We start from the raw sequence: 15,640 nt of genomic DNA, 5'->3' as shown, positions 1-15,640 counted from the left end.
TGTCCTGCTGCACCTGAGACTTACAGCATCTTAAGGAAATAACTAATCAATGTCTAACAGAAGTTCTCCAGCAACTGCCTCTGAGCTGAGGAAACAGCCCTAGGGAAAGGTTATGAGCAATAGGTTGCTTCCTGCAGCTGCAGGTTAACTCACACCCTCCTTGCCCCTGGCTTTTGAATAAAGCTCCTTCACAGCATCCCCTGTAAGACACACACTAAAGATCATAGAATCACAGAAATGTTCCAGCTGGAAGAGACCTTTTAAACTCATACATATGGACAAGCCTTTATGTCATCTCTCTACAGCTCCACAAAGAGCAAATGGCACTGAACAGTTGTGGTCCCCACTTCTGTCTCTGCAGTCAGCAAATCTATTCTTACAGACCCTGCACCTCTGCCCTTTCACCAAACCCAGCATTTGCACCACTGCTCCAGAACAACTCCTCTTGAGCTCAGACTTAAGAACAGAAGTGTGGGTTCCAGTGTTTTCTCCTCATCTACTGACAGCACTGGAACAGGCTGAAGTGGTTGAATCATCACAGAATGGGTTGGGTTGGAAGGGACCCCAAAGATCATCCAGCTCCAAGCCCCTGCCATGGGCAGGGACACCTTCTACCTGCCCAGTTTGCTCAAGGCCTCATCCAGTCTGGCCTTGAACACCTCCAGGGAAGGCACATCCTCAACCTCCCTGGGCAACCTGTTCCAGTGTCTCCCCACCCCCACTCTAAAGAATTTCTTCCTCATCTCCAGTCTAAATCTGCCCTCTTTCAGCTTAAATCCATGCCCAGAGGGATTTAAAAGACCTGCAGATGTGGTGCTGAGGGACATGGCTTAGTGGGGCCCTTGGTAGAGCTGGGCTCACAGTCGGACTCAATGACCTTAAAGGTCTTTTCCAACTCAAGTGATTCGGTGATTCTATGACAGATGGAGTCAAAGCAAAAATAAAAGAAAGCAAACACAACAATTCAGCCAGCAGCTGACATTTCAGGGGCCTCCTGAACTCTTGGGAAGTGAACCAATCTACAGATGAAAACATCTACAACTGCTTGGCTAATTAAAGCCTTATAGCTCCCATCAGCTCCACGCTTCTGCAAGAGCCTCACCTGGGTCTCTTGTGTGATGTAACTGTTCCCACCAGCTAAAAACTGCAAAGAACACTTTCTGGGCTCAGACCTAGAGCTGCCAGCTCTGTGTGTGCAGCACAAAGGACCAGGCACTGAAACACCCTCAGTATAATACTTTTAACCACAATTCTAAAGGAATTAAACCAGCAAGAGCAGAGCTGCTGGTTGTTCGTGACTGACAGACAGCAGTTCCTACAGCTCCTGTTGCCCCCACCTCATTGGGGGCTCTTGCCTCTGCATCAGGATTTAACGTAACAAGCCCCAAACCTAGGGGCTGCTTAATCCCTGACACTGGATGTGGCTTCCCTGACGTCGCTTCCACCTCTCCTCTGGCTCTTTCTTGCCCTTGAGGTGATTTTTGGTGACATTTTCAGCAGATTTGCTCCTAAGCTCCCTCCCTCTCGCAAGCACAGCCAAGCTGTGAATGGCAGGCATGCAATCTGCACACAGACCCAGCACAGAAACTTGCACCTTGCACTCTTTTCTATGTAAATACTGCAAGGATCCTGCGGGAACATGCCAAGGATTGGAATTTTTAATTAATGGGACTCTTTAATGTGCAAATCAGGAGCAGATTGTAAATTCTGACTCGCATTGATTATGAAAAACATTAATTGAACGTGCAAGACCCCAAACAGAGGCAACATCTCAAGCCCTGGACTAGGCTGGAAGACAGGGTGTGAGAGTATACAAATCTACCCTGGAGCAGCCCATTGCAGGCAGCAGCAGCAGCACCTCAGCCTCACCAGCTGTGGGAGTTCACCTGTGCAGTGCAGCAACCCTCACACATCTGCACTGCATCCAGCTCAGCCACTCTGAGTGCAGGACTACAACCCATTCTGACTTCTCCCAGGGATTCAACACAGGAATAAACCTGAGCTCCATGACCACAGCTTGGTCTCCAATTTGTATGTAAAAACGGTGACAGAGGAGGGAAAAAAGAACAGAACAAAACAAAACTGGAATATAATTAAAGATTTTAAAGGGAAGAAAAAAGTAAAGCAGTGCAGACAAAGCAATGTTGTCTCTTTAAACAGAAAATCATCCTATATAAATTATGGCCATAAACTTTTCCTGCAGTGCAGCCTAATTAATTCTTGTTCTATACACAAAGGGAAATGCTGGGTGACAAATGGGTGTGAAGCCTGAAAGCTGCCAGGTCTGCAAAACATTTTCTACTTCAATTTATAAGCAATTTTGCAGTAAATCATCCACCAGAACCTGAGATCTGAGGAATTCCAGACTGTCCAAAGCAGGTTGTATCCTTCCTTGTAAAAACACCCAACACTATTTCAGAAAAGATTACAGAAATAATAAATTAAACAGGTGGGGGTTTCTAACCTCCCATCTCCAAACCTGGAAGCCAAGCATGACCTCGGCATTCTCCCTCAGGTTTGGCTCTGACACTGCCAATGCACAGAGCACTGCTGCCAGCTCTCCAGCACAATCCTGCTCCAATCTTGAGGGGATGTCACCACCACCACTGGCTGCACAGAGGCTTGCATGGGTGTGAGGCACCAGAGAGGCAAATACACAAAGGATCATTTTCCATTAAAAAAAAAATCATCCTTCTTTGAGCAGGAATTTCATGAGCTTGAGGAGGGCAAATTGAGACTGCAGATCAGGAGGAAATTCTTGCCAGTGAGGGTGGGGAGAGACTGGCACAGGTTGCCCAGAGAGGCTGTGGATGTCCCCTCCCTGGAGGTGTTCAAGGCCAGGCTAGATGAGGCCTTGAGCAACCTGGGCTGGTGGAGGTGTCCCTGCCCATAGCAGGGGGTTGGAACTGGATGGTCTTTAAGGTCCCTTCCAACCCATTCTGTGAATCCATGACCCTTTGCAGCTTCTGGAAGGAGCACCCCTGCAGGGCAGTGAAAGATGGCTGCACTGCGAAAGAGTGCAGCTCATCAGCAGTGACTATCTCCTCTAGCCTGCTTGGCTGTACAATTCCAGGCTGCAGCTAGAAAAATTGGATTTTTTTAAAAGGAACAGCTTTGGTCCCTTGGAGAACACCAACAGACAGTAACCAAGTTCTTCACTTTTATCTATCAGAGCTCTTCCCCTGGTAACTTTGCCCAGCTCACCCCAGCTTTACTTCCTTGCTGTTTTCAGATAAAACAAGACATGAAGCCAGGCCACCAGAGACATCAGTGTCCCACAGCAATTCCACAGCTCAGATGATGAGCAGAGGGTGGAAATCACTGAGCAGTTACCAAAGAGCGGAATTTCCTTTCTGGAGAACTGCAAGCTCAGGCTCCCTGCTGCTGTGCTGTGTGCAGTGTCACACTCCAGGTACAGTACCCAGCTCCATGTTCTTGGATCTATTTTGCTTATGGGAAATATCAAAATGCCAACCATTGTTTCTGTTAAAGGTCTTTAATGATATTGCATTTTAGACCTGTAATGAAACACGGTGCTGGCTGCAGTTTGCAATGCATCCCATTAAAGACATTAATAACACCTATTTCACTGAAAGGTCAGCTTAGTATTGTTGGGAGTTTGCCTTTTCTCCTTTAATCACTTCATTTAAAGCAGCAGAGCTAACTTTAAAACATGAAGCACCTCACCTGCTGTAACTCAGCTGTCACATTCAGCTCAGGTGTGAGCCATAAACTGAGAGGCAAGGCTCAGGGTGAAGTCTGATGATGGTAAAAAACTCCTAATCCAGTTTTAAGATGCCTTGTGCCAGGCCAGGCACAGGACCTGAGCTGAGGCTTTCCAACACTACCTAAGTGACAAGAGGCCACAGAGATCAACCAGGCTTTGCAGCCAAGACTGCTGGGAGATGACTTCTTTGTCTAGGGTAGGAAACACCTTCTGGTTTCTGTTTGCACCTGACAATGGCTAAAGCAATACAAATCAAGAGTTAACACTACAGATACTCACAACTCAAAGCCCTCCTTTTGCCATTAGCATTTCCCCACCCAGGCTACAGAGTTCACCCCAAGAAGAAAGACTGAAAAGTCCTTACAGCTCTCAACAGCATTGTCAAACTCCTGTCCTCCTTCCTTCCTGAAGAGTGGGAAGGTATCTGGCTGTGGGAGCCGGTTGGCTGTCACCAGTGCCTTCTGCATCTTGATTCTCCCTTCCAGTAGCTGGTCCCACAGTGCTTCAGGACAAAGAGAAAATAAAACAATTATTCTGCAAGCCAAAGCCCTTGCTGCTGATTTCACACCTCAGGCCCTCTCCTTTGAGCTACGTAACTCCTGGTTAGGGAAAATCTTTGCATGCACTGACTCGGCACAGAACTGGTACCAGGAGGTGTCTCTGGGAAAAGCAGCATCCCAAATCCCATCCTGTGACCCTGAGTGCAACTCTTTCATCCACGCAAACATCACCCCCTGGCTTCCCTATTTAAAAGGACACTCTGCAAAAGGAGTGCTCAGTAGGACAGGAAGAAATGGCACTTGGCATCGACACTTGGAAAAGAAACAGAAGCTGCATCCCCACCACTGTGCAGCGCCACGGGGTAGGAAATGCCTGACCCCACCAACGCTGCAAGCAGCTTCACTGCTGGTGCAACGAAGCCAGTGGCTGAATGTACCTCAGAACAGGAGGCTCTGCAGCAGCAGTGCCACCAGCTTGCACAGCAGATTTCACAGAACATTTGCACATCACCAGGGCTGCTGCACACACAGCCAGGATGCTACGTAACAGCAGGTTAACGTGCTGGAGAGCTTCCTAACACGGCCAGCTCCTGGAGTGTCAGCAAGGTGAAGGTCTTGTGAAACACAAAGCAAACATGCACAAACCTAGCTGGTTCTTCACAGCTCTTCCCTTTTCTACTTCCTCAGCCTCTTCTCTTTTTGAGAATGTCATTATCCCCTCATCATCCTCCGTGTCTTTGGTTTCCTTTATGCTGTCATGGGTTTCACTTTCACATTCTTCCTCATCACTTCCTTCTTCCATGCTGGCATCATCTTCATCTTCCCCCTCACTGCTCCCTACATCATCCATCCCCTCTGCGAATTTCTCAAAGTCTGTGATATTCTGGAAACTGAACTTTGGTGCCTTGGCCTTGACAGACACATCTGCCTCTTCATCATCTTCCAAGCCATCTTCCTGGTCACTGCCAGCACTGCTGGGCTTCTCCTCTGTTTTACAGCCTAAGCTGCCATTCTCTTCTGAATTCTCACTGCCACTGTACCATTCCTCTAATGCTTCTTCAGCTAAAAATTGGAAGAGAAAACAGTTAGTTAAGAACACAAGAGACCATGCTGCACTGTGCAGCATCAGCAGCTGCAGGTCTGGCCTGTTCTAGCCTCAGACTTTAGCCCTGTCTGCTGTTACTCTTTGTTTTGGCTAAAGACTGGAAACATAGAAGGCCATGGTCACTAAAAGTTCTCAGGTCATGTTTTCTGCAGCAATCTACTGGTCCGTGGCTTAGCTCTCCCATGAAGCAGTGACATGAGAAGCAGAGCAGGTGGTTAGAATCTGCTCCATGCATTTTTAAAATGAGAATCTGTACAAATTTCCCAGCCGTCAAGACACATTGGCTAAAAAATGGGAGCTCTTTCTTTCCCTCCACACAGCATTCCTTCAATGCACAGAACCTGACTTAATCCCACTCCATCCTCAGCCTCTGTTAGTGACCTCCTCTGGGAATTCCCCTTCCCTCAGGCCAAAAACTACAGCTTGCATTTCAGGCAGGCACTTTAAGGTGTCCAAAATAATTGCACCCATTTATTGCCCTGTAAGAGAGACCCAAAGTTTGTCACCTCAGTTCAGATGGCACTAGCTCAGCTAATGTGCTGACATCGAACTCTGAGCAGTGTAGGGGAAAGGAAGGAGATTTCTTACCAGACCCTTCTTCAGATAGAGCGTCTCCCCAGAGCTCTTCTTGCAAGGCCTTGCGAGATGTAGCTTTTCCTCTGTACCTTTTATCAGCCTCCAAGAAAGAGGCTGAAGCTTTTTTCCTTATGTCACCAACAGGCAAAATGTCATCTGCAGTTTCATCCTCAAATCTGCCAATCACTTTAGCAACTGTAGCTGTGGGGGAAAAAAACAAAGAGGAAAGACATCTAAACTGAACTGACTTTAAAAGGAGAAGGACTAGCTGCAGGAAGGAGCCATGGAAATTCCTCATGCTCCACAACCAAAACTGTACTGCAAAGACAAGCTGGAGACAGCTGGACTCAAGTAGGAGCCTGTCTTGGAGGGAGCAAGGCTCTTCCCTGCCTGGGGAAGCAAAGCCAGCACACTTATTTTTTGCAAAGAGCGAAAGCTGCTGGGGCACCAAAGGCAGAGGCAAAGCCTCAAAGGTGGTGTCTGTGCAGATCAGCACCAGTTCTGCCTAGAAACCACTAAGTAATACTTAAGACCTAGCAGGAGAGACAAGACAGCTCCAAGCGTGTTTGTCAGAAAACATCCTGTGACCTCTCTTCAGCCAGGTGAACCTTTGCAGGAAGAGAGATGTTACATGAACAACTCCCAGCCCCCTCTCAGCACTCTGGGCTTCTCCATGCATGGGTTTGGTACCACAGGGCTCACCGGCAACAAGCACCAGAAACCCTGCTAAGTACTTTTCCCTTTTTGAGGGAATGCTGCCTCCATTCACACCTTGTTCCCTGCCCCTTCCTTATTTTAGAGAAGCTGGACATTTTAGAGAAGCTGGACAAAGTCTCTCCAAGCTCTTCCACTGATGGATGAGGGTCTCATGAGAAAGGCAGTCCTCTGGGTGGAGGACTCTGCTGGAATATCTTTGCTCACGTTTGCTTGCAGATTAAATGAAGAAAGCTGTAATTCAGGTGCACTTTGGCCTCTTGCTCTATATATATGCCACATAAATATGTAAACCTTGTAGAATGGCTAAGCAGAGGAAGTGATGTTGCTGTGCTCATTGCCCTCTTTCACACCCATCTTCTCCAGGGCACAGGAAGGGAGCAGTGCAGCAAAGAGAACACATCACAGCATGCACCCCCTCCCTGTTCTCATTCATGTGCAAGGCACCCTGTATGCAAAATTACAGGGTTAGCTTTGTCCAGCCAGCTGAGTGATCCAAATGGCTGAGCATGGCTGAGTGCTCTGCTAATGTGTGCTTGGCAGTGTTAATGCCTCACCCACGTTCACTTCAGGCAGGAGGGAAGCAAAAACGTAATCATCATCTGCTCATACTCAAAGCAGCAAGACCTGGTCTACACGCAGGGACAGGACAGAAGAGTTGCTCCAGATAGAAGAGAGTGGCAAGGTGCTCGTCACCAGGGAATGGCTGGGCAAGAGGGGCAGATTCAGACTGATCTGTGGCACTCAATGGATCCTCTCAGTCTTCGCATCACTAAAATATGAAGCCTGAAACTACAGCCTGAGCACCAAAACCAGGAGAATGCCTCTGCTGACTGCACGAATCTCCTCAGTGGTGACCAAGATGCTGCTTACAAGCCACTACTGCCCTCACACTACGGAAGAGCCAGGCCGGCTGGCACAGCGTTTGCCATGCCTGCTGCCCTCCGAGGCTGGCGGCTGGCAATGTGTGGTAGGGCACTCGCTGTCTGCAGAGCTGCAGCAGCACCTGGGTGAGACATGCCCGGGATGGGTCCTGCCCCGTGGCTTGGCTGCGCAGCTGCTCGGCGGGGAAGCTGCTCTGGAGAGGGTAAGTCAAGGAAGCAGCAGCAGCGGCTTGAGAAGGTGACGTTGCTGCCTACATCCATGGGAAAAGGGTGAGGGTCTCCAAACCCACAACTCGGGCAAGAAGACCTTTGTCTGCTGGAGATCCATGTGGTGATCCCCGACGTAATCCTGTCCTTGAGGTGATCCCTAAGGTAACCTCGATCCCCACGCTAACTCTGACCCCTGAGATGATCCCTGAGGTGATTTGAAGCCCCGAGGTAGCCCCGAACTCTGAAGTGATCCCTTAGGCAGCCCCGATCCGGTCGCAGCCCGGTTCCGGTCGCGGCCCATCGGGGCACAGTGCGACTGTTGTCGGCGGGACCGGATCTGGGGGCACAGCGGGATGATCCGTTCCCCACCCGCGGCTGAGGGACACCGAGGCGCTGGGTAGCGCCCTGGCTCCATGCTCGGGCCGAGCCCTTCCCCCTCAGCAGCGGCGGCACCACGTGCGGCCTGTCCGGCAGCTCCCGGTCCGGCCCTGGCCTCCACCGCCGGCCGCGGGTATCGAACCCTCCTCCTCCCGGCCCTCCCTCACCTTCCTCCGCATCGTCTTCGGGGTCGTGGAAGCTGGGCCGGGGGTCGAGCAGCTCCTGCAGCTGCTGCGCTAAGGGCGCCGCCATCTTGGCACGGCGGGAGGGGCGCGGGGAGGGGCGCGAGGCGGGGCCTGACGCGGGGCGGGGCCAACGGCCCGAGACGGCGGGGACGGGATAGGTCCCACGGGGTCCTACCGCCCTGGTTCCCGGGGAGCAGTGGCCCGCAGGGCTGTTAAAAGGCGGTGAGGGCTGGTGCCTGCCCGGTGCTCTGAAGCTGAGCAGCACGGCGGTAGCGGCGCTATAAAAGCAAAGTCTGATTACAGCTCGGTACCAGCTCCAGCCCTAGCTCGGAGATGCGCGAGCTGTTTGCTCCCCTTCTCAGCACAAGACTCTCCCCCACCCCTTATCTGCTTTGAAACGCTATAAAAATTAATCCAGCCGTGCTTTCAAATTAGGATGCAGGATTGTAGAGGCCAGGCAGCAGCAGCAACACTCCGAGATGCATCCCGCAGCAGCAGCAGTGTCCATGCAGGAATTCTCCTACAGAGGGCAGAGGAATATCATTAATTACCACTGGCCGCCAGCCCCGGGGGTTTGCTGCTACCCACAACCTGGGATGGGGCTCGGGATCCTGGAAGGCACCGAGGAAGGAGGCAACTGCAAAAAACCCAAACACCTCCTCCCTTTTCAAATCTCTCCCTGTCACACGGTGCAGGCACTACACACTTTGGTTTCTGCAGACCCCAACGTTCACTGTGAATGCACATTTGCACTGCACACACACACTCAGGTTCTGTGCTGCTGGGGATTTCAAACCTGTTTCAATTTTATTTTGTAGTCTGTGTTGTTTTTTTTTTTTATCACAGCTCGGCTGACAGCTACAATGCTCTGCATCCTGTATTATGTAGGTTTGCCATTGCTCCAGCAATGTGAAATTAAGCACTGCTGCTTTGGGGCTGGTTTTTAACTAAGAGCAGGAAAGTCATGACCCAGGAGATGTGCACTGTGTGCCTCCCCTGCCTTTCCTTCCAGCTGGTTTGTTCACCTTTTCTTTGCAGGTATTTTGTTTCCAAAACAAAACATGCCATCATAAACAAAGGGAGGAGCTTGGAGAAATAAATCTACAGAAAATGAAGAAACAGAAGCAAATGTTTACCTGAGCAGTTCCTTAGGACCAACAAACCACTTGCCTAACAAAACCCAGTGCTAAGCCCCCTGCAGAAATACAATTTCAAACCTCTGTGAAAAAGAGATGGTCCCTAACCTGACTGTTACTAAGACTGTTAATAAGAGAGAGGCTTCTAGTGAGGGTTAAATAAAATGCACCCAATATAATTCATATAAAATACACAGAGTTGCATTAGTCCTTTGGTGCAAAAAAATGGGCTTGAAGTTGACAGCATTTTTGTCACCCACAGCAGCAAGAGCAGGACTTGTTGGATGTAAACCCTTCAGCCAGCAACACATCAAAATTCATATTTGCACAGCTGGAAACTCGAAGGGTTCTGCCAGAGCCCATAGACCTCTTTCTGCTGCGTCCTGCATCCTCACTTCCATCGGAGCAAAGCAAACATGAAGGGGAGAAGTCTCCTCTGCTAGGACTGGAGCACTACACAGGAGCAGTGCTGGGGAGCAGGGGGAGACCCCCACACTGGGACTCACCCAGGTTACCCCAGCCCCATTGATCAGCACATGGCTGCAGGAGCTGGAGATTTAGAATTTCTGCTAAGAAGGTTCAGCCAATATAAAGCAACAGCAAGCAGAAAATGCAGCGTGTGGAGCTCATGGCTGTTAAAATATTAGCACCACCACTCTCTGTCCTGTGCTGTTTATCCTCTCACTTTTGCCTTTCGCTTAGCAGAGTAATTAAATCAGACTCTCAGGCTTGGTTTTAATTTCTGGTTCACATGCCCTCAAACCATGCTGCCGTGGTTTGGCCTCATAATCATGCAGAGAAAATATCTGTACAAAAAAATACATCATCAATACAACCACACTGAGGAAGCTCACGAGAGCCTTGCTACGCACCAGGGTGTGCTCTGCAAAACCTTCCTCCTGTTTCTGAACCCCAAGCAGGAGCCACCAGCCTGGCTGGCATCATTTTGCTGGCATTTTCTCCCTTGATTTCACTTTTTTATTTGCATACTTATTTGCTAAAATGGCAACAGCAGCCTGAGCAGAGCAGATGATGAACAAGTGGATTTTTGTACTACAAGAAACACTTTTCCTTCCTCCCACTCAGCTTCTCTTTTGCTTCCCTGTGCTTGTGGAGCTTGTGTCATCTGTTAGGAAATTGTCAGATCCAAGGGCTCCTTTGGCAGAGAGAGACCTCATCCTCCTCCCGTGTCTGTGGAATTACAGCTTATTAATACAAATCCATTTCTCAGAGCATTTCTTTGCTTAAATATACAAATAAAGAAACGTGTGGGAAATGCCAAGCAGCTCACAGCACCACCAGCGAGGAGCTGGCTGTGAAACCAGCCCCAACAGTACCTGGCGCTGGGTCCTTCCCTTGGGGAGCAGAGTGGTGGAATGAGGTGGGCTGCAGGCACTGAGCTACGATGGCATTCCCAGAGAGATCCACGGGAATTACAATGCCAGAGTCATGTCTGCTGAATTTAATTGAATTGCATTATCAGCAGCAGGATTTGACCCACATAGCGAGGGCTGTGCCGTCCAAAAATAGCGACGAGCCAGGGCTCAGCTTATCAGCCCCACACTTTGGCCAGCAAATGTCATTTTCCAAACCAACCTTTTCCATTTCATGTCATTCTATTCCATTTTAAGATTTCTCTTCTTGAATCAGCAGGGGAAAAAAAAAAAAGAGGGAGAAAAAAAAATTGGGAAGAAGCAGGAAAAAGAACAGATCAAACCTGTTCACTGAAGGGAATTACATAACAAGGAATTTAGGTGATGGACATCAAACCTCCACGCTCCTTATAAATATTTATTACTATTTTCTTCCAGGTTTTTATTTACTTAGTCTTTCTGCTGTTCCTAACCATCACTCCTTCCAAAACCACAATTGTTTTAAAGATTTAATCAACCCTTCATGGTTCCTCCCTCTAAAAATATAATGGGGGAATAGACACACAGCCCAAGAGGCTTCCAGCAGATAAGCATTTCAAAGGCCACCCAACTACAACTTGAAAACAAAAAGGCTTTGTTTAGACAGAACACAAAATTCTATTTTTCATGCCCAGAAAGGCCTCCCCCTATACACTGCGCCAAGGGCTCCTGCACCCAGCGTTTGCTGCCACCATGGCTTCCAGCGCTGCTCCGCAGCAGCACTCCCATGCCTGTGGAACTGGGGGAGCATTTCCAGCTCAATCTACACTGCACGGCAATTCCTGTGCCCCCTGTCCACACTGGGCCTGCCCTGCAAACCTGGGCTCCCTCAAGCAGCACAGCTGAGGGGTTCGTGCCAAACCACATGAGATACCATCAGTCTCTTTACGTGGTCAGATTCTGCAGGAAGGAAGTTTGTGTTAAACCCAGGCAGGAAAAAAAAAATCTGCTTCTTGTGGTTGCCAAAATGCTCCCTCAGAAGTGCCCCAAATGTCACCAAAGCAGAGCTGTCCCTGAATTTGAAGGCAGCCTGTAACAGGAGCCTGAAGAGAGAGCAGTTGTGCTGCTCAGCTCCAGGAGGGTGATGCAGAGGGGCAGGGGGATTCCCCGAAGCCAGTCCACGATGCACACAAGAAAAAACAGCCCTGAGCAGCACATTCAGCAGCCCCAGCACAACTGCTGCAAAGGCTGCAGAAGGAGCAGCTGCCCTAGGAGCACCCTTCCCATGCCAGCTCCAGCAACAGCAAGTATGGAGATTTCAGCATTTGAAGGTCACCTACCTGCCAGGCCACTTAACTCTTCCACTTCTGTTATGATTTTGCATTTAACAAATAAAAAAAAAAGCCTCCTTCCATCCATGCCACTTGCCCTGGCTATGGCCATGGGTGCCATCCCACACCGGGTGAATAGGCATGGGCTGCAGTGCCACTGGGCTGCACCTTCTGCTGGGACATAGCAACAAGGTGAAGGTCACTGGAACCAGAAGCACTCAAGGGAAGAAAAGGTTGAAGAGAGTAATTGCTCCTAAAAGCACCTCTGCAGTTCTGTGCACAGATGTGGAGTCACACACATGGCACAGCCATGCCTCTGCAGCTCCAGCATCAGCACTCTCAGGCCAAACCCACCCAAGCAGCACAGATTTTTCAAGGCCCTGCTCTGCAGACCCCCATTCACCCAAGTCGTGCTGCTGAAGTCAATGGAAAGGCTCTTGTAAACAAGGGCTTACAAGAACCAAACGTGACAATGATTTCAAAAGGAGTTTTGACTGTGCAATTGTTGCTGGATTAGGGTCTTCAGAAACACTGAGCGGCTCTGAAGAGCACAGAATTCAAATCTGCAGAGTGCTGGGGCCCACGGAGCAGCTCCCGGGAAGCACAGAAGGATATGCTCAGCATTCAGCATGGGAACGACTCCCGGGCTCCCCGCAGATGGGCAAAACCTCTGTGGAAAGGATGGGAGCTGGGAGCAGACACAGGCTCCTCTCTCTCCCTTTTCCAAGCCACAGAAACAAACACAAAAAAACCCTGAACAAACAAACAAACAAAAAGGCAAGAAAAATAAATTGAAAGAAAAAAATTAAAGGAAAAAGTGGAAGAACAAAGCCTGAAAGAAATAACTAATAGGAAAAAAAGTGAAAGGAAAAAATGGAAGAAAAAAAAAGAAAGAAAGAAATGGAAGGAAAAAGAAGAAAGAAAGAAAAAGGGCAGGGGAAAAAAGCAAAAGAAAAGCCACTTGGCAGAGATGTTTTCTCCAACACCAGGCCATTTGGTGAAATCCTCATTAAAATTTAAATAATTGATTCCACAATAAAGCAGCAGCTTGGAGCGGAAGCACAAACAAGCAGAATTTATCAACAGCACTCACCCAGATGAGTAAAAGTTTGCCATAAACAGCTCAGCCTTTACTGTGCTTCTATAAATGCAAAAACGCAGCAACAAAACATCACAGCCACACAGAAGACAAATAAAGGAGTCCCACACAGAGTCCAGGAGCTCGAGAAGCCTCCCTTCTATTTAACAAAGCATGAAGTATTTTTTTAGGAAAACTACCAGGTCCCTTGCAGAGAGTTAATAATCTTTAGATTATTATGTAAGACATTTTGTATTTAAAGTGAACTATTGCTTCATCGAGGTGGTCTCTGCTGGGCAGAGAAACCAGGTCGTCAGCAAAATAAGAAATCACCACTGAAAACTACAATTCGGATAACTTTAAAGCATTTGGATTATTTCCCCCTCTCAGACCAAAGAGATAAACAAGGGAGCGGCTGGGAGCGCAGCAGTCAGCGTTTCAGCGTCAGTCTCTGTGTCTGCATCAAGTGAAAAGGCAGCCGGAGTCGGGCAGCTGAGGGACGACGTGGAGCGGGGCGGGACTGGACCCTCCCATCCGATCAGCTCAGGTGGGAAACATTGAAATCAGAATTCGACTTTCTAGAGCCAAACCAAATTCTTTGCTTCTAAGCCAGGTCCTGTCAGAATCAGCAAGGTTTTTGCTTTTGAAGAGCTGAATGTTTGGGATGTTGCAATCATTTAGAATGAAAACATTGAGCCTTTCATTTCACGAGGCTCCAGACCTGTTTTTGGTTTATTTCTCACCAAGAAAATTACTCTCAGTCTAGAGCATAGCAAAGCATTCGCCCCTGCTGCCCTTCAGAGAACTTCATCTATCGCAGACGCTATTAAACAATTGACTTTGCATCAACTTGAAATAAAAGGATTAAAATTACTCTGATGACACTGAGGTTATGCTCTGTTCAAAACCATCCAATCAGGGGGGAAAAAATTAAATAAATTACCTTCAGGTAATTAATTTCAGTAAAACCAGATCGATCCAAGCCGGCACCTCTGCAAGTGTTGCACATTTGCAGCGCAGTTTGGTTTGGGCATAAAATCAGCCTGCAGAGAAGGCTTTTCTCCCCGCACACAGCACAAACAGTTGAGTCGTTTGGCACTTGGATCGTTCTCCTCTCTCAGAATTTAAAGGGCAGGGATCGTTTGGACTGCCGCAGCTCAGGCTGCGGGTGGGAAGTGCGGCGGAGCTGCCCCTGACCGAGAGCTGCATCGGCAGCAGGATTCAGGCTTCTTCCGAGGGAAGAGAGCGACCCGGGGCCAGCAGCGGGGGATTAGCCTTTCCCGGGGCTGTTCTGACTCAAGGGGATCCAGAGGAAAACTTGCTTCAAACATCAAATGAAACACAAGTTATCTAAACATCAGATTTTCTAATTTTATTAAAAACGCACAAATTTTATCCAACATGTTTTCTTTCATACAGTGAATGGTCTAATATGCACTGGAGGTCACACAAGCTTAGGTTTATTAGAACAATAAAAGACATATGAGAAATTTAATATATAAAGGAAAAAGTAGCAGCTGTTGACTGCATATTTGACCATAAAATTTAAATATTTTGGACTTTTATTTTAAAGACACAAAAATAAAACCTGTGTGGGTCTATATAAGTCATATTAACAATTCCATGAATGTTCAACAGGACTAAAAATTAGCAAAGATGTTTGTTTTTGTTTAACCTTATAACACTTTTTAAACACCTTCTGGGGTTGCTGGTGCAAAGCACCTTACAGTAGTTGTGCTATAGATTTACTTTATTTGGCAACTGTCTGGGTTTTGTGGGGTTCTTGTCTTTTTCTTTGCCTTCTGTAAACAACACCTTTTACAAACTAGCACAGTGAACCACAAGCCCTGCAATCTGTTAGAACATCGACAGAAAAGGAAAAACGAACTCTTTTGGTTGGTTGCTCAAAATACTTTGCTTTTTTGAACAAGAGGTTCTAAAACAGGATTTATTAGTAAAACATTGAGCTCCTGAATTTAACATTAGACGTAAACAGTTGACTGTTTTTTAGTTCAATAGAGTCTTTTTGTTTAGCTTTTCTCTCTCTGTGAAGGTAGAATACTTTGTGTTTCTTTTTTTGTTTCTGTTTTTTTTTTTCAAGTCATTTTTGTTAGAGGTCTGGGCGGTGACCCTTGCTATGATGAGGAGGTTTTTGTATGTGTAGCTTTGTGAAGGTAGAAGAGTTGGTGCTGAGGGCTTTAACGTTTAGTATTTGCTATTTTTGGAAAACAAAACAGAAAAACAAAGGAGACAAACAAACCAAAAAACCAAAAGGAAAGTTGTCCCACCTGATCGTCAGCAGGCTGAGATGGCTGCAGCTAAAAAGAGTTTCTTCTTGTCGAGCTTTCTGAGAGACAAAAATGAACAGATTCAGAATGCCAGAACCATCCTTAACCGGGGCCGCTAGAGTTCTTGAGGCTTTTTCTCTCCCTTTTCTTTGACCTTTCCTTCATTCAATTATTAA

The 15,640-nt window shown here is 47.8% G+C and overlaps 1 protein-coding gene across 1 annotated transcript in view; it reads right to left on the bottom strand.

The window, feature by feature from the left end:
* Positions 1-8,346, bottom strand: part of AATF (apoptosis antagonizing transcription factor) — a 39,005-nt gene extending 30,659 nt beyond the window's left edge. The window contains exons 1-4 of the mRNA XM_054394516.1: positions 8,262-8,346; positions 5,921-6,109; positions 4,873-5,289; positions 4,092-4,229 (exon numbers count right to left, since the gene is read on the bottom strand). Of these exons, the coding sequence (XP_054250491.1) occupies positions 4,092-4,229; positions 4,873-5,289; positions 5,921-6,109; positions 8,262-8,346 (829 nt within the window). The remainder of the gene's footprint in view (positions 1-4,091; positions 4,230-4,872; positions 5,290-5,920; positions 6,110-8,261) is intronic.
* Positions 8,347-15,640: the final 7,294 nt, after the last annotated feature.

This window comes from Indicator indicator, chromosome 30 (assembly GCF_027791375.1).
Source record: "Indicator indicator isolate 239-I01 chromosome 30, UM_Iind_1.1, whole genome shotgun sequence".
NCBI classification, from domain to species: Eukaryota; Metazoa; Chordata; class Aves; order Piciformes; family Indicatoridae; genus Indicator; species Indicator indicator.
The sequence above is the reverse complement of the archived record's forward strand: the minus strand, read 5'-3'. Positions and strand labels throughout refer to the sequence as shown.